Source organism: Danio rerio, chromosome 6 (assembly GCF_052040795.2).
Source record: "Danio rerio strain M-AB ecotype USA chromosome 6, GRCz13ab, whole genome shotgun sequence".
NCBI lineage: Eukaryota > Metazoa > Chordata > Actinopteri > Cypriniformes > Danionidae > Danio > Danio rerio.
This window is the reverse complement of record NC_141026.1, coordinates 39,323,665-39,348,259: the sequence shown is the minus strand read 5'-3', so window position 1 is coordinate 39,348,259 and position 24,595 is coordinate 39,323,665. Positions and strand designations below refer to the sequence as shown.

At 36.2% G+C, this 24,595-nt stretch overlaps 1 protein-coding gene across 6 annotated transcripts in view; it reads right to left on the bottom strand.

The window, feature by feature from the left end:
- negr1 (neuronal growth regulator 1) overlaps positions 1-24,595 on the bottom strand; it is a 305,572-nt gene that overhangs the window by 80,229 nt on the left and 200,748 nt on the right. For 2 of the 6 annotated variants that reach the window (XM_087255422.1, XM_087255421.1), the window contains one exon: positions 664-5,255. The exons of 3 other annotated variants lie outside the window; for them this stretch is intronic. In XM_087255422.1, coding sequence (XP_087111548.1) covers positions 5,155-5,255 — 101 coding nt within the window. In that variant the 3' untranslated portion in view covers positions 664-5,154. 6 annotated transcript variants of the gene reach the window in all.

Sequence of the window (24,595 nt, the reverse complement as noted above, 5' to 3'; positions counted from 1 at the left end):
CTGATGTTAATTTACAATAAATAAGGGCAGAGAGTTGCTGAAGAACTACAGAGAGATTTCAGACGTTGTCTGGGCTTTCTACACCTCCTTGTCTTCAGGTGTTCAATACTTTTTTCCTGTGTAATTTTATTTGATTTCACATAACTTCATTTGTAATCTAAAGAAATTTGTTTTCTTTTCATTTATGTATTTCTTTGGTTATTATTAACATCTGGTGAAAATCTCAAGTCAACAACACCTTTAGAACACTTATTTCCCCCACTGCTACCTATGTTAAAGATATGCATATGTTCTCCATAAAGATTTCAATAAGTAGATAAGCTAAGTAGTTACTTGATGTACACATTGTTTTCACTTGCCAGTACATTTAAGAAAAAAAAAAAAAAATAAATAAATAAAAAATAACAATTAGCCTCACATATTAATTGTTTTCATTTTATTCCAGATCAACATTGTCCACTTGTGTGGGAAGTATTATTTTAGCATAAGAGTCTGTAGATTTATCAACTGAAAATGAGTTTAGACGTATTCATGTTTATTTCATACGCTGTGAAACAGACCAGCTTGTGTTCTTGGTTAATTATATTATATGCAGAACGTTATTTCAGGTACAGTATTTAAAAAACAAACAAACAAACAAACAAACATATCATGTAAAGCACATTTCACAGTTCCATCACCAACTTCCAACTTTATTAGTATCAAACCACTGCTACAAAATTACATCAAACATGATGAAAATGAACTTGCATACGTGCTATACACAATGTAAGCTTTAAAGTAATTAAAGTATATGATTCTTTTTTTTTTCTTGACAAATATCAATATATATCAATGCCACTTAAAGCCATATATGTCATTCCAGTGATCTAGAGCCTAAAATATACAACTATATCCCTGGTGGCTAAAGTATCTCCATACACATGTAAGTAAAGATGACCATTTCAAATTTCTCATCACAGAAATTTCAGCTTCAAGAGTTTAGGAAATAAAAGTACAGCCAACCCGAGATGGTTACAATGTCCATTGTATACTTTGTCACCAAATTGAACGAAACCAAATGAAAAAGTACCAAAAGAATCAAACAAACATGTATATACAAAAAAAAAAAGAAGTAACCAAAGCTCACCAAATGTTTCCCAAAAAAAAAGCATTAGTAAAATTTGAATCAATCTGGCGGGTGTCCTCTGTGCTCAATTACTCAGTAGCAGACGGGTGGTTTCACTGGTGGACTTATTCCACTTCACAAAATAACTGCTCAAGATATGAACGGTGCCAACACAAAAATAGTCCATGCCATTCAAAACAGCTAGCAACAAATTACCAGGCCAACCGACATCTAATGAGACATAACAGTGAATAAGAGAGCGTGTTCATAAAACCCTGGACTTGAGTTTGAAATTTGATCCCTTGCTTTTTTCTTTTTTATTTACGTAAACGCCGAGACACAGAGCTCAGCAAAAGACGGCTCTGTTAAAAACCTTAGCATTATCAAAACCACTGCATCAGTGCTTGGCTAACTTATTTTCCAGCTCAGTGAAAATAATGAGCGAGGGAGGCTGACAAACACTTGATGGCGAGGAAAACAAAACAACGGCAGCGACTTTATTATCCCGACCGCGAGTGCTTCTACAGGCTAAGTACAGTCATGGCGTCCGGTTCGTTTGTCATCACTTTCGTATCATTCGAAGGTTTAACACAACAGCGAAACGGGCTTTCGGGAAGGATTATAGGTTTTTGTTCTTTACGGTGCTCCGTGGAGTCAATTAGAATACTGCAAAACTGCAATTACTGGCAAGCGTTTTGAAAAGGACAGAGGTTTATGTAGATTACTGTCAGGCTGCTGGGAGAGTGAGCGCTCGCAGCTGGTTAATGCAGCAGCCTCCAGCTCTCCGCAAAAAAAAAAATCCTCCAGAAACTGACAAAGGCACAGGAAGAATTTTATTAACTGCCAGGTCAGAAGAATCGCCTCCCCTGACCGCACACACAGCACTCTCAAACCGACTTTCAAAAGAGTCCAGCCAAGACAGAGATGGAGCTGACAGGTTTTTAATCATTGAAATACCGCCTACCACCCTCATTCTGTCTCGCCAGCAGCCCAGCTCCAGATAGGAGATGAAGTATCTTAAATGTTTTGGGCTGTATTTGTGCGCTGATACATCTACTTTTTGGGGAGGATTCATTTTGGAAGGAAAGAAAAAAGTCAAATCAAAAAACTGGCGAGTGATCCAGGAAGATGTTGAAACTCCAGGGGTCTCCTTGGGTTAAAACTCACCAAGTTGCCTGCAGCAATTTGAACCCATTCGTAAAAAACTAAAAATAAAATTGAGTTTTCATGACTAGCAGCACCATGCACTGTATATCTGTCACAATTCTTCGAATTAGCGCTTGCATGATGTGAGCCATTGAATAGTCATTGAATATTAATGCATGTCCAGGAATGTGATTATCAAGTCATTAGACGTTCAGAGGGAAAAATCTGCAGCACATTTGCCTGTTATTTACAGACTGTTTCTTGAAAGGCTGTAACTTTCAGGAGAATTATGCATGCATGAATGCGTCTTGTCTGCTGTTCTTATCTTGATATCCACTTACGGGGCTTTAATGATGCTTTAATGAGCTCTTTGTTGATGATTTATTCACAATATTTATTAAAGAGCATGTGCTACCTTTATATCTTTACAGAACTCAAAACTGTCAGACGTTTAAAAAAAATGCCCTTTTTATTAGCTGTTCGTTTCGACTTAAATAATTAAATATGAGCCAGAAATACTGCGCGACAATGAAAGCTGTACCGTATGGTAGATATGAATGGCAAACGCGAGGCTTAGACATGAAATGGCAACAGATCATATCAATTAATACTTTTAAAGGCACATTTTATACAGTACTTGCTTCTAGGGTGGACTCGAAATGTTATTTCATGTTGAAATGAATTGCGGTGTATTTACTGTTCAAAGCTACTGCTGTTAATCTGCGATTATGTAAGTTCGTGGTGATGATAAGCAAGTGCAGTGTTACTTTTTTACATGACAAGAGCCAGGCCTCGGTTTTAACACAGCAATGAATATTTAAACATCCTCCGGTTTGATCTTTGAGGCTTTCAGATTCGTAATAAGCGAAAGGACGTTTATGTCATACCTTACAATATCTGTTAAAAATGTCCACTGATGACTTCTCGTGTCATTTAAAATGTATTTGTGCAAACAAATAATACGCAGAAAAGAACGTAAACTCGTCAAGCGTTAACCAAACAAAGTCCGTTATGGGAAAGGACCCAATATTGCACACCGAGCAGAAACAATTCTGTGATGATTTTCACATGAGAAGAGCATTTCATCACTGCTCAAACAGGCAGGCCTAGTGATCATCAGTAGAGTGGAACACATCTCATTAAGTCAAAGCAGCCTCGAAACGGGTTTTGTTCTCAAATTATCGATTTATGGTAAGTGGCCACCTTAACATACATATTAATTTGACATGCAGCACATTTATAATTTCTGCACATCGTAGTATACAACAAGTGTGTGGGAACTAGGGTAGAGGTTAAACTAAACCTAGACACTGGCTCTACCGATAAGATAAAATGAGTTCTACTCTCTTCGAATATACACACACGTGACTCGTTTTCTATTATACCGTATGACTGGTTCACACCCTCTGAGATAAAAGTAGATTATTTGATTACAAATGCTTTGTTTTTTTTCTTTTTTTTTCTCCAACTTCTACTCGTTTGACAAGAATCAACAACAGTTGTGGCATCTAAAATGAAAGACAACATTGTAAACTATGCCATACTGCATACGTATTTTCAAATAATATTCATTCACATGTTTGGATCCACACTTGAAAGTTTCGTATTGTCCCAACAAGGGAAGTGCATAATCTTTTTTTTTTTTCTGCTTCCCTGTTCGAAACTATTTCACACTGACAGAAGCAAAGCAGGTAATATGTTAATACATTATAAAATCCAGTTCAAATGATCACAACCATACAGCATAATCTATAAAATGAAGGAAAACAAATGATATGGAGGATCGTCAGATAAGTACCATTAGACACTGTCCATAATTTCGTCATTTGAAATGAAATATGAGCCAGTTCTGGCTGTCTTCCCTCAACTTTGGACTTTGGATTTGCCTGTTACATTATTATTATTCACGCTGCCAACTGCATAATGCCTTTATGTGCTATTATTATTTCATATCTTCTTCAATATAACATCAAACGCAACACTAAATATTTCCCTATTCTTTTGTATTCCACAATATAGCTCTCGTTTTAAAGACCTCCAGGGCAAAAGGAACGGCTTTGTGACTCCGCTTTGTTGTTTTATAACCTTTTACCCACTGCATCAGTCACAAATAACGTTACAGAATGTCAGTTTGCCTCATAGTTTTACATATCCAGAGTACAACCTAGGATTGTACAAGCAATTAAATCAGCCTAGAAAGGCGTACCATCTTCCTCTGCATAATTGGAGTCTATAGCCTAGAGTTTCAAATCATTGAGGTATGGCTGTAGATTTGGTCCAAAAAAAATGAATAATCATTTCTTTTTTTTTTACTGTAGCGTATTAAACTAAAGCTGCTCTTCAATTGTTCGCTTCACCTTTGACTGTATTACGTCTGATATCAATTTCAATATCTCTCCCTTTGTGAAATCTTAAACAGTGTATCCTGGTTCAATGGATTTTAATGAGCACAGTCTAAAAAGCATGTTATTCAAACCCCTTTCGCGCTTTATAAGTACGTGAATGATGTACCAGGATGGAGAGCAAGGTGGCACACTAGGGCGGTCTCTTCTTTTCCACTAACAAAGACACTAATGTCACACACCCTCGCTTTCCCAAAGTGTGATTTCAGCTAATTTGAGAGCGTTCGAAAGGGGGACAATGTGTGCTGATTCACACACACAAAAAAAAAAGGAAATAAGAGAAGAACGGAAAACAAAACCCCTATAACCGCATGTATTTACATGATGACATATACCACAGAAGAAAATTACCATCCCAACATAAGCAATGCTGATTAAAATCCCTCGCCGCTTTCCAAACACACTGTACCAGATTGGATCCAGCCATCAGCAATGTCAAAGGATCTGTAAATGCTCAAAAGGGTTCTTTACAGTCATTGTGTATGGCCGTCCCCAGGGCTAGTAAACGGTGACGAGAGAAGAGAGAGCCAGGATCAGGTACCAGCAGGCCAGCAGGACTTCAGCGCCTCCTGTACTTCCATACATAGCGGGGTTGGATGCTGTAAACAACAGAGCAGAGACACATGCTGATTAGCAGATTCGCTCTCTCTCCTGGCAGACAGTCATAGTCTCAGTCAAGCAGTACCTCCTCGCCTTTCGTGCAAGCGGAGCTCACGCTGCCTCCCTTCACACTCTCAAATCAAGACTCGGATGCCTGAAGGAGTCCTTCAATATGATGCCTTGTTTTAAAAACAAGCTGGGTAGTTTCAAATAAGAGGGTACATCTGTTTGTCTCAAAGACGTTATGATTATACAGCTTTCTCTGCCGTGTCTTTACCTCCTGGTGCATGGAACTCCTCAGGTCTGTTTTATCTATCATGACAATAAGTGTTTTGTATTGAGCAATGTACACAGAAACTCAATGCTTCTACAGTAGTTTGTTTGGGGTGGTTGAAGAAGCTGCTATGCAGTATGATATTTAATAAAACTACTTAATTAGTTATTGTTCATGATAATGACATATCACAATATACAGAAGTTATTTAAAGGTTTTTAGGTTATCTTTGTTGTTAAAAATAAGAAACAAATGGCAAATGCAGTAAAAGAAAAAGAATTATTTGTAATAGTCAAATAAATATTTAGGTAGCACTTTACAATGAGTCTGTATTAGTTAATGTTTATTGAAGTCCACCGGAAGCTGCAACCATTTTTTTTCATATTGTGACACAGTGCCTATAGAAAAACAAAATATTTAAAGAGAAAACAGTGGGCGTGGCTTGATTCTTTCAACTGTGAGCTGACTGGGTGTAGTAAAGTAGGCATTTCCTTTGTAAAGATTGGGAAAAGGGTTTGGGGAGAGTATTTACAACCTAACAGATTAGTCTTCCTCCTCACTATTTCTGTTTGTTGTCAATAGGAGAGGTGTGGTTAGGTATGTTAGCCACCCCCAATACCCCAAAATCACGTAATCTGAAGCTGCGGCCTAAATTACATACTTTCATACTATATAGCACGCTAAAAACAGTGGGTGTGGCTTGTTTTTTTTACTGTGAGCTGATTGGATGTAGTAAAGTAGGCATTTCATTCAGAAAGATTAGGAAACAGGTTTGGGGAGAGTATTTACAACCTAACAAACACCTCCTCCTCTTCACTATTTCTGTTTGTTGTCAAAACTGACAGCATGACAGCAAAAACTGACATCATAAATTGCATATTTCCAAACTATATAACACAGTAAAAACAGTGGGTGTGGCTTGTTTTCTCTACAGCCAGCTGATTGGATGTAGTCAAGTATGCATTTCATTCAGAAAGGAAATGAGTTTGGGGAGAGTATTTACAACCTATAAAACACCTACTCCTTCTCACTATTTCTGTTTGTTGTCAAATGACATTAGGAGGGGTGTGGCTAAATATGTTAGCCACGCCTAATACATCAAAATCACATAATCTGAAACTGTCACATACTATATAGTACGCTAAAAACAGTATGCAAGCCGAGTAGTATGTCTGTATTCATAGAATTAAAAAAAACAGTATGTGAGAAGTACCTGGATGATCTATTACTGCCGGTGAGATTCTGAAGTGTGCATCTGATGGACGCTACGATATTCTATGATGCACCGTGAGAATTCATGAATGGAAGTGAAGGGAAGCAACTGATGTTGGTAGGTCGGGTTAAGATGACAAAATGGCGGATGAAGCAAGTACAAGTTCGATTCATACTGCTCACATTCATATAGTATAGTACATAATTTTCTAACTTTTCAATAAATTCAAATGCAGTATCTACTGATAAGTAGGCAATTTCGGATGCAGCCAATGAAAATGTAACTGAAAAAAATAAAAATAAAAAAAACATGAAGTGCATTTTTAGATTTTAATTTTAGATTACAAGGGCAAACTTTTTCTTAATGACATGCACAGATGAATTACTCACCACAAAACTAAAAATGCAAGCTAACAAAATCTTATGGTAAGTTTTGATTTCATTTGTACTTAAATGTATTTAATATTAACACAGACAAACAATTAAAAATACATTTATCAAAGTATTTATTCATCTTTGTTAACGTTAGTTTATGAACAGTTGTGTGTTGTTAGCTCATATTAACTCACAGTGCATTTTACAAGCATGAATTTGCATATAGTGCATTAGTAAATGTTGAACTATGATAAATTAATGCTGTACAAGTATTGTTCATACTTAGTTCATGTTAAAAACATGTTAACTAATGAAACCTTATTGTAAAACCTGCCCATATACATATATTATTGATACAGAATATCTACTTAACAGTAGCACTCAAGTAAGACATGATACAGAAAGTGAAAAAAACTGGATAGATTTAGCATACACTAATTATCATTAAAGCTACTGAAGTGATTTAGTAAAGAGCGGTAAGGGATTTTCTCTTTCTATTTAATTATTATTTTTTTTGCTGCTGATTGATTAAAACTCAATACAGAGCGCATTAGGCAACGATCTACTGTATATAATAGCCATGAGGATATTCAGCAAAAGGGCGATTTTGCCATCATTTTGTGAGCATGTGAAAAGTGAAACTCAATGTAACACTGAAGAGAGATTTATTTATTTTGTCATTCCTGCAAAACGAGTAATTTTTTTATAGGGATAGTTCACCCAAAGATGAAAATACCTTTACGAGTTTCTTTCTTCTGTTAAACACAAAAAAGATATTTTAAAGTGTGCTGGTTGCTGGGACTGACTGACCTCCACAGTAGGAAGTAATATTTCAATGGCAGTCAATGGGTCCCAGCAACAAGCATTTTCCAAAATATTTTGTGCTCAACATAAAAAAAAAACTCAAAAAGGTGAGTATTTTTTTGGGTGAACTATGCCTTTAAACAGTCCTGCATCTCTTGTTTGAATTAATATTTTTTATAGGAAGCTCTACAGTATTTTATTTGTGCATATACATTAGATTTGTCAGTACTGAACACAAATATAAAGATTATCTAACAAAATAACTTATGATAAGGGTCCAAAATTAGTACAGCCAAAATATATGTTAGGGAAAGTATTAAATAAAAAATGTAAAAAGAGCAAAATTCCTGAGAAACGAAACGTCTCTAAAATTTTGTTGAAATGTTGTAGTTTGTATCACCCCCCCCCCCCCCCCCCCATATTTTGCATGAATTAAAATGTATTATCTTTCTACTCCTTAAGATTTTCAGTGACTAAAATTTTACTTTAATAAATATATCCATTTAATAAATCTGCTTTGTTCAAATGCACCAAAATATGTGATTGATATTCACTTTGAAATGGATACAAATATTTGTTTATCGAAATGGGGTGTACTCAGTTATGCTGAACGCTGTATGTACAGTGGCACACTTCAAAATGACCATTAACGTTGTGTGTGGTGCCGCGGCGGTATCAAGGGATTAATTTTTTGGTGTCACAGCAGTTTACGACTATTCTGACGGGGGGCACCAAGGTACGAAATGTGAATATACAGTAACTGTTAATACCCTGGTATTTGTAAATGAAAATGGAAAACTGAAATAATGCATTATAATTCCTTCATTAATCATTAAAACTTGTTAACAAGCTTTGTGCAATGAGAATTCATTTTTAAAAATTTAAACTAAAGAAATAAAAGACAACTAAAATAAAAGTACAAACATACTGTACATGCATACATACACAAATAAACAAATGAATAAATAAATAAAGGGTTACACTTTATTTTGATGGTCTATTTGAGTATTAGACTGTCTGCTTAATATTGGTTGCTCCTTCAACAGACATTTAACTGACTATAATGCTGAGTTCAGACTGCATGATTTTCAAAGTAGTCGTGTAAGAGATGTTTTCACACTGCATGACTATCTGGGCTAGCGTTTTGTCGCTGCTTTGTTTACACTGCAAGATGGATCGGCGACAGGAGATTTCACATTGCATGACTTTACAATAGGAAGAATCACCGAAAAATTTGTCCAAATCACATCTCAGAGCCAAAAACATGTAGTATATATTTTGTTATTAACTACATAACGAGAAAGACACCTTTAATGGGGTAGAAAATGTACATATTTGCTCACCTAGGTTTTAAGGGAATTCGCAATTTCTCCTCAACCTACTTTTTTTAACTTTCTGTATGACATGTCAAACAGACACGGGTGCTCCTGTCAATCCTTCACTAGTTTTTCTTCCACTTCTTGGGTCCAAATAAACCGAAAATGAGTGCTTTTAACTTCTCCCTCAACCTCCCGCTGACCTGCAGGTACACAGACACGAAAGTAAATTCTTTTAAAAAAAAGCATTTTACACAGCATGATTTGAATCGCCGACAGCTGAGCACCCCAAATATCTCACAGGCATCGGCGACTCATCAGCAATTCTCTCAGATGTCGCCTTTGATTGTTCATACTGTGTGATTGTCACTCAGGTGACTGTGATCCCTGTGATTTCAGGGATTTGTTGGTGATTTCACAAAACCTGTCGGAAAGTCAAAATTGGGGCTAAAATCGTGCAGTCTGAACTCGGCATAAGAAACTTTGCACTAGTACTTTGCACTAATTTAATCTAGCCCTAACCCCAACCCTAACCCCAACCTAACAGTCTACTTATAATCTAATGAGAATTAGTTGGCATGTAGATGCAATGTAACTTAAATTTAACAAACGGACCATAAAAATAAAGTGTGACCTAATAGAGCAGTAAATATAAAAAGATTTACAGTGTTTGTTTTTTTAAAGTGATAGGACTAAGACAGTCAATAAATAAGCTTTTTTTATTTACAGTTTTCATTTACTGTATGCTGTCAACATAACTCAAGAAATAATGTTCTAATTAAAATGCTGTGTTTTTTAAAAGTACTGCTAGTAATAAAAGCAAACTGTTTTAATAGTGAGCAGTTTCTATTACTGGTATATCATGCAACACTATACTGTAGCTTACTGCATACTGTACTACACATATACTTTTCCAAGAACTTATGATGATTCTAAGCATGGCTGTTCTGCTATGTGTGTTTGCCAGGCTACTGCTATGCCTTCGCTATGGTACTTTGAAAGATTCTTAGCATGTTGCTTAGTGGTAGAGAGTTCAGGTTGGTTGCCAGGGCGTTGCCATCTTGTTGCTAAGAGTGGTTCTTTGTATGTTGCCATGAGGTGGTCAATTATTAAAAAACAGGATTATTTATGTCTGCAGCATGCAGGCACAAGGCAAAGTTTAATCTCCAAGTATGAGTAGTAATAGGGATTCTTGCTTTAGCACTGATAAGCCCATGCTGACGCTAGCTATGCTCATATTTTCACAGCGAGCACAGATCTCAGTGGCAGAAAGCCTTCAGGTCTGTCCCCGAAGCAAAACAACTTGAGTGTAGTACTCAGGAGAGGCGCTTCTGAACAGGTGTGAGAGTGTGCAGGCATTCATCTTCATGAGAGTTTTTGTTTCCCAGCTCTGTTAATGACAGACACTGGCCTACCTAAGGAGATTAGTACATCACACAAACATTCTGGAGATTATTATATGTCCTGGCAGTAGATGTACTGATTTTCAGTAATAAGATAAACATGCATGATAATGCTTAATGTGTGCACTTCAAAACACTGTCAATAATTATTTATCATCCAAACTTTTAGAGTGTCTTTCAAGAATGTTCATCATTAAAAGCTATTTATTTTCAAGCATAACCATTACAACTCACATTATTATGACAGATATTGATTGGATATGTTCAGATTGGGGGTGTCACGGTGGCGCAGTGGGTAGCATGATTGCCTCACAGCATGAAGGTCGCTGGTTTAAGCCTCGGCTGGGTCAGTTGGCATTACTTTGTGGGGTTTGCGTGTTCTCCTCGTGTTTGCTCTGGTTTTCCCCATAGTCCAAAAATGTGGTATAGGTGAATTGGGTAAGCTAACTTGTCCGTAGTGTAAGTGTGTGAAAGAGTGTGTATGGATGTTTTCCAGTGATGGGTTGCAGCTGGAAGGGCATCCGCTGCGTAAATTTGCTGGATAAATATGCTGGATAAGTTGGAGGTTCATTCTGCTGTGGCGACCCCAGAATAATAAAGGGACTAAGCCGAAAAAGGAAATGAATGAATGAATGTTCGTATTGTTTATTTATTTATTTATTTATTTATTATTCGTTAACACTTTAGAAGAAGGCTTCATTTGTTAATAATAGTCCATTTATTGAAGTTAAACCGATGATGAAATCTGCTTGCAAAGCAATTAAATAAAACATTTGTTTACACTGAAAAAAAATGTACAATAAATCCTTGCTATTGTTATTATACATGTTAATGTATGCCTTTTCTAGTGATTATTAATTTATTACAGAACAAAGCCAGCATCCATAGCTAGCAACAACTATAAGCAAGCCAGGGTTTGCATTAAATGAAATTACATAAAAAATAAAATAAATAAATAATAATGAACAGGACAAGAAAAAACTCTGGGGTGAGAAGTGACCTTTAAACACCTCTAATAAAATACTATCCATCTTTCAGTACACTTTAGTTTATCTACTTATTATTTAGGAAATTTTCTCAATAAAATCAGACCATGCTTTGATTGTTTGGGGTTTAGCTCTGTTAATTCTAGCTGCAAAACGTTCTAACACTGCAACATTTTTTAGTTTTATAAGCCACATTTTGTCCGCTGAGAATAGGGGCTGCAAATATAAAATATTCTACGTTGGAAAGTGAGCTTACAACAAATAGTAAAACAAACAGTACATATACAGTTGAAGTCAGAAGTATTAGCCCCATTTGAATTTTTTTCTTTTTTAAATATTTCCCAAATGATGTTCAACAGAGTAGGGAAATTTTCACAGTATGTCTGATAATATTTTTTTTTCTTCTGGAGAAAGTCTTATTTGTTTTATTTCAGCTAGAATAAAACCATTTTTTTTTTAAAAAGCCATTTTAAGGTTAAAATTATTAGTCCCTTTAAGCTATATACAGTATAATTTCGATAGTCTATAGAACAAACCATCGTTGTACAATAACTTGTCTAATTACCCCATCCTGCCTAGTTAACCTATTTAACCTAGTTAAACTTTAAAATGTCACTTTAAGCTGTATAGAAGTGTCTTGAAAAATATCTAGAAAAATAATATTTACTGTCATTATGGCAAAGTTAAAAAAAATCAGTTATTAGAAATGAGTTATTAAAACTATTGTTTAGAAACGTGTTGAAAAAATCCTCACTTCGTTAAAAACAGAAATTGGAGGAATAAATAAACAGGGGGGCTAATAATTCAGGGGAGCTAATAATTCTGACGTCTACTGTATGTCCCCACAGAATTTGAATTACACAATGTACAAAAAGAGGTAGGTAACCGATTCATTCGGTGTAGCACATACGGAGTTGCTTAAGCCTTTTGGAATGCCTTTTTGATCCTATTTCAATGTTGTCATGATGTAACATGATAACTATTGCAACAACTTTTCCATTGCCATATACCTGATTTTTGTTACACCAGCAAAACTCTCTGATGCTACTGTTCGTGTGTGTAATTTACAGACACATGTGATGACAGTATCTAATGGAGTCATTATGATATGGATTCATCTGTTTTCCCACACTGGAAACCGCAATAAGACTGAATCACAGCATCAAATAGCACATCTGACAGTAATAAGTATGTTTGTGCATAGAAGGTTGATAAAATAATTGCTTTGTGACAAGTCCCGAATTGCGAAAATGGGAGCTCAAAGCTCAGATGAAAAGCCGCGCATCCATTTTCCCTTCCATTCCAGCTTTTACGGCTTTAAATTACCAGCATTGCTTAAAAATCTCCATACCAAAAAATTACAGCCACCTGCAATGAGACGGGCCCGGAATATCCGAAATGGGTGCGCTAGATAGAAAATGATGCAAATTGTGATGATGCGCGTGAGGCCGGGGAGGAAACGAGGAGAGAAAACTGCCCTGTACACTGCGGCTTCATTCTGCCTCCATCCAAAGCACCGGATAATGACACAGTTTTTGCTAGGCAGCCGGTAACCATGGAAACAGCTCACATCCTGCATTGGCCCCTTTGCCAGAGCCACGGAGTGTGCACAGCGCTACCAATGCAACACAATCATTCGGGCTATAGGCACCTGCTGCAGGACCTAACTATTTGTCAAAAAACAAACAATGCCATATGGCCTGCGAAAGGTAAAAGGACAAAACGCTTGGTCCTCACTGTATATTTCTTCCCAGCGCCCCGTCGGACTAACAGCTACTGTAACGTCAGAGATGATTCAGGGTCGTGCCAGAAACATCCTATCATCTGCCACTGGAAGCAATTAAGGAGAGCACCAATATTACCTGCCTGGCTGCGTTGCACTGTTTAATATCCCACTGCGTCTAAATCAGTCTGTTGTTGTGACGGTGCAGGTTGTTACTGCACTTGCCATTTTAATTAACTCAAGCCCTCCCCATCCAGACAGTGGCTGCCTTGTGATTACTCTGCTTTGGGTCCAAAGTGTGCAAATACAGTGAGAAAAGAGGTTATTGAAGAGTCCCGCAGACGGATGAGGGAAGTCGGTGCAGGTATTAAGAGTGCGGTGACATTTCGCGCCGAAAAACAAATCGTCGGATTAACCGACGGCATATCTTGAGATGCAAGAGCATCAATTTCCTCATTAAGTTCGGATCAGGGAGTAATCAGTCATCCGCGTCTAAATCATGGTTATGCACTCTATCTAAAGCACACAAACGCCTTCCCTTCGTATGATTATGAAGAGTACACGTATTATAATTCTGCATAATGACTGCTGAGGAATGGCTTAAGGCCATGGACAGACGTTTCCGCATAGCTTTTTATTTATATATATGCCTAGACTCCAATTAAAGCAAATGAGAGCTCTCTTTCTCAGTCCTCCATTATGCATTTGTTTTGGTTGATTTAGTTAACAGCTTAAGTTTTTAGGCATAATGTTGTTGGTGTGACAGCGCAGAATAAAAAGAGGGGTTGCTAACCTATAATCAGCAGCTAGTTCGAGGCCCACCATTCCTTTTAACTGGCACAAGACCCATCGTTAAGCTGCTTAATGAATTTCATTCAGAGCTCTCGCTTCTTTGTGCTGCTTTTATGCTATGATAAAACAAGTCGCAGTTGTAATAAGAGCATTTCCACAGTTTTATTGTTATTATATTGCTGTAAAATAAATAGTTTTGGTTTTGGTTTCTGAATTTGATTAGAATAAAAAATATACAAACAAAAAGGAACTAGTATTGGATACATTTAAAGAAATCAAAGTACATCAAGGATGGTAAGATTCAGTAAGGGTACAGTTGAGGTCAGAATTATTAGCCCAAATTATTTTTGAACTCAAAATTAGCCCCCAGTCAGAATTATGTTGTTCTCTTTTAGCCGTTGACAATGGTTTCTGAAAGTAAAATTGAGAATAAAAAAAGGTTTTTTACAAATACTGAACATGTTCAGGTGCAAAATCATTTTTTAAAAGTCCTTCCAGACAAACAGATTTAATAGACAAGCTGAATAAGCACATGAGTTTCCAAAATGCCAATGTTAAACTGTCTAGACTTTCAGTAAGGTTGATTTCCTGTTATTCTGATTTAAATTCCACCTAAAAGCATAGTTCAGCCAAAAATGAAAATTCACTCCTCATTACTTACCTTCAACTGGTAATATTTGACTTCCATACTATTTTTATGTAACACTTTCCAACATGCTTTAAAATACATTCTTTTATATTCAAGCGGATGGTGAGTAAATGATGACTGAATTTTTCACTTCAAATTCCATTCAAAGACAAACTTACAAACTGAACTCAAAGCAGTTCTTAAATTGAGAATTTTGCGCAACCCTGATGGCCCTAAGCATCATCAACATTGATTCCTTATCAAATAAACTGATATTCAATATTAGTAAAGTCAGCTGTTTTGATTTGTACTGTTTGTGAATCATTCCTAAAACACACAACATACAGCACTGAAGACAAAGCACCAGTTTACATAATGAAATGAAAGCAATCATCTGAATGGCGGTTATGTGAGGGTGGCTGTATCTCCAGGTAATCTGCACAGACGACGGCTGGCTGCAGTTCTTCTCCCTGGAGGCTAGTCTTCTCTGGCTTCGAGAGAAGGGTTCAATGTCCTTGACCATCAATCAGTGGCCTATTGTTCCCTCTACTGCCTCCAGAGAAAGCCTCGCCACGCGGGCCTAAGCTTCTGCCGAGTCCTTGGCAAACTGGCGTAAATCCCACATCTCCAATCTTGGATTTGACAAATATTCCCTTTAAGTCCTCCTTCAGTGTTTCTGCTCTCCATATGATAAACTACCTAATTCCCTGCCTCATAATAGAACAAACATAAAAAACGTTTTGTTTTCCTCGGCTTGCTGTCGCACAAACAGTGAACCCACTGGCATTGTTGTTATGTGGAGTGAACTCGGAAGTTATGAAATTTACCTTGGAGTGCTTTGCACATCAAAAATCCGCAATGAAACAGCCATCAGAAAGACTGCTAATTTAACATTCATTTAGCACAATTAAAGAGACCGTTCAACCAAAAATTAAATATTTTTCATCATTTGCTCATCCACCAAACCTGTTTGAATTTCTTTCTACTGTTGAATAGAAAGATACACTGAAGAACACTGGTAAAAAACTAACTTCCATAGTGTTTTTCCTCTACTATTCAATACTATCAATAGATGTTTTTTTTCCAAACATTTTTCAGATTATCTTGTTTTATGTTCAACAAAATAAAGAAATTAGATTTATTTATGGGAGTCTATATATATAGCTAACTTATCCAGCATATGTTTTACACAGCGGATGCCCTTCCATTCCATCCTTGACATTCTCTCATACACTACGGCCAATTGAGCTTATTCAATTTACCTGTACTGCATGTCTGTGGACTGTGGGGGAAACCAGAGCAACCGGAGGAAACATGGCATCTAAAATACATGGAGCTGATATGTGGGATGCTTCAAAAGACACATGACGTGAGTGTAGCGGTCAAACACATCCATCAAGCATGTTTACATTAAAAAATAGTTCATTGGAGAGGAAAAATGCATTCTGTGTGAACGGCACGCTAAGAAGCTCAGAACAAGTACAGCCTTGATCAAGTCCTTCTTGTGCAACTACTTATAAGTGTAATAATACATACTGTTTTACAATTAATATCAATATTTTTTTTTATCTTATTGGATTCTAAAAGCACTCATATGGTATATACAACTATGAAAAAATAACAAGAGAACTTGTTAGAAATTCCCAAATTTTATTGTGTTTGATTAAAGTGTTAATATATATTGTAATATAATGGTCAACAATCTTTCAAATTACAAATATATTGGCATTTAGAACATTTAATCTCACTATATTGAGTCTTCTGTAGTTACAATGTCGCTAATATCTAAACATCTAAAAATGAAAACAAGTCATTTTTTAAGTTCTAAATAAGTTCTTTATTTTATTTTAAATAAAGAAGAAATGCCATCAGTAGTTTGCTAAAAACTGTTTTAACATCTACATTGTAAATATAGATAATTTTTTAGAACTTTTGTCTAGCTGTACAAATTATTGAAATCATTTCGCAAATGCAATGTGTGAAAACCATGGTGAAGTTCTTTATTTATCTGCGAAATCAAAACACTGCAGTGAAACATAGTGAAAAAGAAAAAAAGATTCCTTCATTTATTCATTAGGGCTGTCAATTTAACACATTAATTTAGTGTAATTAAGCAGCGCTGAATGAGTAAGGGGTTGTTCAGACCGTTATTGAATTCAAAAACAGCTGGATGGAGCGCAAACAAAATGGAATAAAACGCAGGGGTCTCGAGATGTGTTTTTCCATATTGAATTACTTTAAACACAACCAAAGATATCAAGCTGTACAGCAAGACACGACTCGATAGAAAAAGATATGTCAGTCTGAATCACATACATAGGCCTGTAGTTATCAGAATAAAATGTTATGGCATGGAAAATCTGAATTAAACACACATTTTTTGCTTTGTTTTTGATTATATTGCTATTTGAAAAACACAACACATTTTTAAAGCACTCTAATATTTATATATACTGTAAGGGGTTTCAAACAACATAAATAAATAAACAAACAAAGAATTTTAATTCTATTGTGTTCTGTTTTTTTTTTTTTTAAGAATAATCATCATACATGGTTCGTGGTTAAAATGTCATTTAGTATAACCAAAACTGATATTTCAAAACTGTAACAATAGATTTACGCATGTAGACATGGTCAAGACGAAAAGACCGTTATTACTGTTTAGATGACATGCAAATAATAAGTTATATATTAATATAAATGTGGGGCGGGGTGATGGATCGCGATGCCGGCTCAGCATCATGAAGTTTGTCGGCCATTGGCAATGGACGATGGTATCGCCTATCGGCCCAACCCTAATACAAAGACAACAGTTACTCAAATAACCACTCATTACAACCGAGGTATCAACGGTTCAGGTTGCTGGTGGTAGTGTTATAGTGTGGGGGTAGTTTTCTTGGCACACTTTAGGCACATTAGTATCAACTGAGGATCATGTCAACGCCACAGACTAACGGTGTATTGTTGCTGACCATGTCCATCCCTTTATGACCACAGTGTATCCATCTTCTAATGTCTACTACCAGCAGAATAACGCACCATGTCATGAAGCGCAAATCTTCTCAGACTGGCTTCCTGAACATGATAATGAGTTCACTGTACTCAAATGGCCTCAACAGTCACCAGAACTCAATCCAATAGAGCGCCTTTGGGATGTGGTGGAATGTAAGATTTGCATCATGGATGTGCAGCCAACAAATCTGCTGCAACTGCTTTATGCTATCATGTCAATATGGACCAAAATCTCTGAGGAATATTTCCTGTACCTTGTTGAATCTATGCCATGAAGGATCAAGGCATTTCTTAAGGCAAAATACGGTACTAGTGTAAGGTGTACCTAATAAAGTGGTCAGTGATTGTATACAGTGATGACATTTTTTGTCAGGCATTTTAAGAAAAAGAATCATTTAAAGATCACTGTGCCAGCCACTGTAATCTGATTTACCAAGTAGGACATTTTCTTGGATCAACATCTATGCTGATCCTGGAACAACATTCCAATCAGCCAATCAGAAATAAGGTATGCATTTACTGTTTATGTTAAGTTTAGGCTTACGGTTAGGTTTATGCACTTCTACATGATTTTTATCCAACTATTATGATTTTGGGAATAATTTACAGGTATGGTTGGGTTTAGGGGTAGGGAATAGGTATGAATTACATTTTCAAACAGAAATGATGTTTCAGAATGTACATAGATGTTAACCCAGAAGCACATCGTACTGTGCTAAATCATGACGTGTGTGCACCCATCCTTCAAACTCAAAGGTGTTATCCATTTCCCACAAATATGATTTTGTAAGAAACTGAAACATCTTAAAATCATAAAAAAAAAATGATTTGAAGCACTGAAAATAAAAACATTAATATTCTTTGTATGTGGAATTTTGCTAAATTAATTTGGTGCAGACACCACCTCGTCTTTGACACATTTCTGTGATACTTCAAAGAACACCATTTCCACAAATCATTATTTTAGTACATTTTGGAGAGAAAACAAAGAACAACAATGCAACTGCACAAAGATTTTGTAACAATGCGAATGAATGATTCATAAAACAAAACCCCAACGCCTCCAGTTACAATGCAAGTAGCAATTGACAGCACAAACACATGGTGAACAAGCCGTCAAAACTGAACAGCACTTGGACAAAGTCAAGTGTCTGTGCAAACTGTCTGATCACTTCTGATTTAACCACCTTGCCGCAACTCCGTTATTACGCTTCGCTCAAATGTTTATCATGTTTCTGCTGCGATAATGATAATAGGTTTAAAAATCCCAGGAATGCATTATCATAAATAGAGCCTAACGCTATGTGCAATGGTCTGATGAGATAAAAACGAGCTAATTTCTGATTCAGAGGCGAGTAAAAAGCGCACTTCAATATTGCACACAGAAGGAGTTCACCTGACATGCTGGTAGTGAATAAAACTCCACTGCGAATCTCTGCCTGGCCTTGAGCTTCACCTGCACACCAACACAGCGGGAACTCTTTTTGATACGAGGCTCCAGCAGACGATGCATAAACAACAAAAAAGACATTTCATTTCACCTCCTTTATAATACACTTTCCAGCACAGGTGGCACTTACATACCGGACTTTTTTTTTTTTTAAGAGACATATTTTGTCTGATATCCATCTGCGCTGTACTCACTCTTTTAAAAAATTTCCACTCAAAACATTCTTTCCCTCAAAGCACGTTTCATCCTCAGCCTTGTCTGTTCAGAGCAGGGAAGCGTGAAGTTATTGCCTGTAATTGACCCAATGTATCGATTGATCATTGCGCTGCATTTTAAACGCCACTATTTCCAGCATATAATTATGCCTACTGGGTTTTGATTAAATCGCAGTGTTGCTAAAGACGTCATCAAGCTCTTTGAGAGTGTTTGGGAAAAACAAAAAGGAAACACATCTGCTGTGGAGCAAACATGGGGGAATCTGTGTCTTTGCCTCCTTCATCAACAGGCGTCCCATGGGTGGAGTAAATAACGAGTAGCATGAATTAGAGCAGAAACGCAAGGCTTCGTTGCTGAATCAGCCAGTAGTATAATCTGGACATTCTTTGCCCTCTTCATCATGTAAATGGTGATAACTGATGGAACAACTATTTGAGACTCTACACTACTCTGTCATGAATATAAACAAAATCAAACAGTTATATGACAATAATATTTCTGATTTAGATATCAAATGGAAAAATTTAAAATTACCAAAATATTTTTTTATCCACTTTGATCCATATACATGCATACATACATACATACATGCATATATACATACAGTAGTCAACATTTGAAGTGGATCAAAATATCAATGCATATCATTAATATATAAATATATAATTTATGCTTTTTGCTTATAGGGCAAACCAATTAACAAAACTAAACCAACGCAATCTCATGGCAATTCATAACTTTTTGATTTAGTGGCTGATTCGTATAAATTCGTACGATCTAATTCGTACAATTTAGTACAATTTGCTCATCACCCAATGACGGTTGGGGTTAGGGGTTGGGTTTGGTGCCACGTCTCCTTTTTAAAATCGTACATTTTTGTACGACTGAACTCGCTCGAATTCACCACTAACCTGACAAAACGTAAAATACTTACGTTTCCTGGTAACATCAGGCTGGCCAAAACAAACACATCTGTGATCAGTTAAGTAGTGAGAAATCTTCTCTCATTTACTCATTTCGTTTTTATGTGTGCGAGACAAGTCAGCACTCCCGCAGACAGTCTCACAGAGAGTCCCACCTATATGGAACCTAAAAAGTTTGTATGGCCTAGGTTTCTAAATCTCCTAAAATTGTCCGGGATTCAACTTTAAAGCTTGCATGTTTTTTGCATTACTCTTTTATTAAAGTCTACTTCCTGCTTGCTTCACAGCTGACAGTGCGCACAGCCGCGATACCGAGAGAAAAAGCAAATAATAAATTCTGTAATCTAAACAACGCTGAAAAACTTAAATATGTATTCGAAGAGGGTGAAATCACTGGTCTCAACTGGCTGCAAAAATGTATGTAGACCATTAATAATAGTTAATCAACACATTTAATCTTGTAATTTGATCATTTTTAGAGATATTGTCTGTTTTTATTTTTCTTTTTCTGTAATTTATTTCTCTTTTGATGCATAGATAATTTATTTGATGATATCAGTATATTACATAGGCTATTTTAAATACATATCTTAAACTGTTTATGTAATTTGGGTAAATGTTGTGCTTCAATCCGGCTACCAACGCAAGTATATTTCAAACCTTTGGTAAGTACAGTATATATCAAAGACTATAGAATACATCAGACATGTCACTCATATACTTTTGAATGGGGAAAATTGCAACAGTCAATATGGTGAATAAAGCCCGCCTTCCAGTTCAGGAGCCAATCAGCGATTGGTATATAATGAATAAAGCTTGCCTTCTGGTACAGGAGCAATTCAGCGATTGTTATAGAATGACAATTCCTCTGGGGAGGGCTTCGGACCAGACAAGAGTTTTTGCAGATTTTGTGTGATGCAAACATTTAGAAATGAAACAAAAAATCTGATTGGCTGTTAGCTTCTGCAATAACAGCACTCGTACAGCCTCTTCACCCTTGTTTATTACTCCACCCACATAGAGTGACAGCAGATCAATAAACTCACTATAGTTTGACATATATTGCAGCTGTTGGACAAAATAATGTACTTTTTAGGCAAGAATGTAGTTGTTTAGATTGCAACTACGCAGTTTATTTATAAGGATAACGGCTATTTTAAATATTTATTATTTCAGAGATTCAGTGCAGGCATTGCCTGTCATTGAGCAGAGCAAAAAAATGTTGACGTTACGCCACAAGATGGTGACAGAGACCGCATATTAAATGCTATGAGGTGTGAAAACTCAGCATAAATTTCTAATTACAGCTGTTCAAATCATTATAAAACTGGTAAGTGACACTCTAAGTCGATCTCTCTCTTTTGTATGTTGTAGTGGTGTATTTATATCATAGTAATCTGGTAGTGTTTGTTTTGCTTTGGCTTTTTCGGGGAAAATTATTGTGATATCCCGATTGCAACTGAGAAATACTGGAAAATCTTTGTAGACTGATTGACTGATTGAACGGCATTTCATGTCGTTCAGCCTGATAAACTTAAAATGTCAGCAAAATAAACAAACACATACATACAAATGATGAATCCAGCAAAAATGTAGATTAAATGAAAATACTGTATGTGAGAATATGAATATGTAAGTTTGACCAAAAAATGTCAAAAAGTAATTCCAAGGTGATGATATACTATATTATGTGTAACAAATGTGTAACATTTTCATGAGCTGGCAATGTCAAGCTCCGACAGGAGTATAGTTAGACTTTTAAAATTAAATTAAAATCTTTAATTAAGCAAAGATTATCTAACATGATCAAAAGACACAGCTAAGACATTTATGCTTTCTACAAAAAGATTATATATCTGCTACAGTTGCCAGAACACTCCTTTCACTGCATCACATTTCAGTACTCTAGTTGAAAAAAATAATGTGTTATCTCATATAAAATAAAAGAAGCATAACATTTAACACAGCATGTAATATAGAATAGAACACCACCAACTGTGCATCATTAATAAAGCAATATAAAAACTTCCTAAGCACGATCATGCAATAAACCAAGATCATTTTGTTTTATGGAACATATGCACTGTCGAAAGACAGTTCACTATTATCTTTTTTTTTACTACACAAATTTGGTAATAAACTACCATAATAATAAAATACCTTTGTAAGTATATATCTTCTGTATGATAATACAGATTTAAGATGCTAATCCAGTTGTGTATTTATTTTGTAGCCCAAGCTTTTGCTTTTTTTATCTCAATAATTATATACAGATAAAACTGTTAAGACGCCCCCTTAACCCAGAATGCACATGATTTCAACATGTCATTGACGTTGACTTGTACCCCAATGCCGTGGGACATTGTATTTTGTTTGGAAATAAAAATCGTGTTAAAGTCAGAACCCAACATCAGGCTAACGTCAATGTCTAATGTCGGACAGACATCGCATTTTGGTTACTTTCCAACGCAACCTAAAAATAACAAAATATCAACATCTAATAATGTTACAGCTTGACACTGTGTGGACGTTACCACTATGAAATCTATCAGAAATTAGATTTTAGTTGTCACACTTGACAAATAAATGTCAGTATTTGATGTCAATATCACGTTGGCTTAAGATGTTGGCTCGATATTGGACTTTGGTCACTTTCCGACACAACTTAAAATCAACAAAATATCAAGATCATTTCACATCAATATTGGACATCGAAATAACATTGTACTTAGATGCTAGTGACCTAAATCTAACCTAATATTAACATCTTATGATTTGTGTATCTCCTAGGAAGTGTCCAAATTTACTGTTTTATTTTTCTTTTACTGTACTGACAATTTACTATTATCATTAGCAAAAAAGCACAGAGATTTAGAGATTTCAAACTCCAACATATAAAATATGAGTCAGTAACCTGAGAATGAAACTCTTATTGTGCAAAGCCTTGGAAAAATGTGGATGAAAGCCACAGTGTCCATAAGTAAGCTGAATAGTTTCAGAGCACTGGTTGTATTATGCAGTTCGAAGAGCTGCAGAATACTGAAAATCTATTTAATATATGTATTATTCCTTTCTATTCTTCATCTACTCTCTAAATTGTTTTTTTTTTTTTTTGCAAACAATTCTCACTGCAGCACGGCTGGACAGGGGAAATGGTGCTTTTAGCTACATAATGCAACAAACCATTACCACAGGCAAACAAACTGTGTGCTCAAGATAAGCTAAAACTTACATTACCGTTGAACATTTGCCTAGTATTCTTTTATATCAGATATCAGACCATTAGTGTTTGGACTCCAGAAGCTTTCCAGGTCAGACACTGTATCTCATAAAAGATGAAACGTGGTACCTCAAGAGTTATCTATTTCTGTTGCTGTTTGTTTCAATACAAAATTCATGTAGCCAGGTCCGTAGGCCACACTGATTGACAGGACCGCTAGCGCTAGACTGTCTCTACAACAGCTACAATGACTCTCACAAACAAGCATTTCCTTGCACACAAACCTTCAAATGTTATCACCATCAAATCCAGTCTATCCTTTCTTCCGTTGCTCTATCCTTTCAGGCACTCTGACACTATCTGTGGGACTTACAGCACTGCATAAATACCAAACTCCCCACAGTGACACATGCACTTTAGCTTGATACGGATGCTGTCAAACTCCCATCGCTTCAGGCCAGGAAGTGCTTTATACCTTTGTGTTTGAGTCTTTCTGCGAGGGGTCAAAAATTATTGATCAGCTTTACTTGATGATTCCTGACAAATTAGGCTGGGATATTGACCCTCCTTACGACCCCCTCTGGCAGCCGTGGTGCAAATTACATTGCAGCCCTGTCAGAAATACATCCACCGCTGGGAAAAATCAAGACTGCAGCTGGAGAAACAACACAGAGGTCCATTTTCGCTAGGCGCGTTTGTGGGTGAAAGTAACATTTAAGCTTGCAAGCTGTACGTAAACCTTGCACGAATGATTAGAAAGATCTCGAATGCGTGTGAAGAATGATTTGATATGGATTATCAAAGCCGTGGAGGTCTAAATTGCTTAAATACTTACAGGGGTTTGTGCAGAGAATTGAAAGGATGTGAATATATTACAGAATAGAGTAAATATATTTACAGACTGAGGTAAACGTTCACCAAAATAGACATAATGTAAAACAAATTCTTACAAATAAAATGTATGATAAAACATTTCTGGGATGCTTGTGAACCGATAGTTGATAG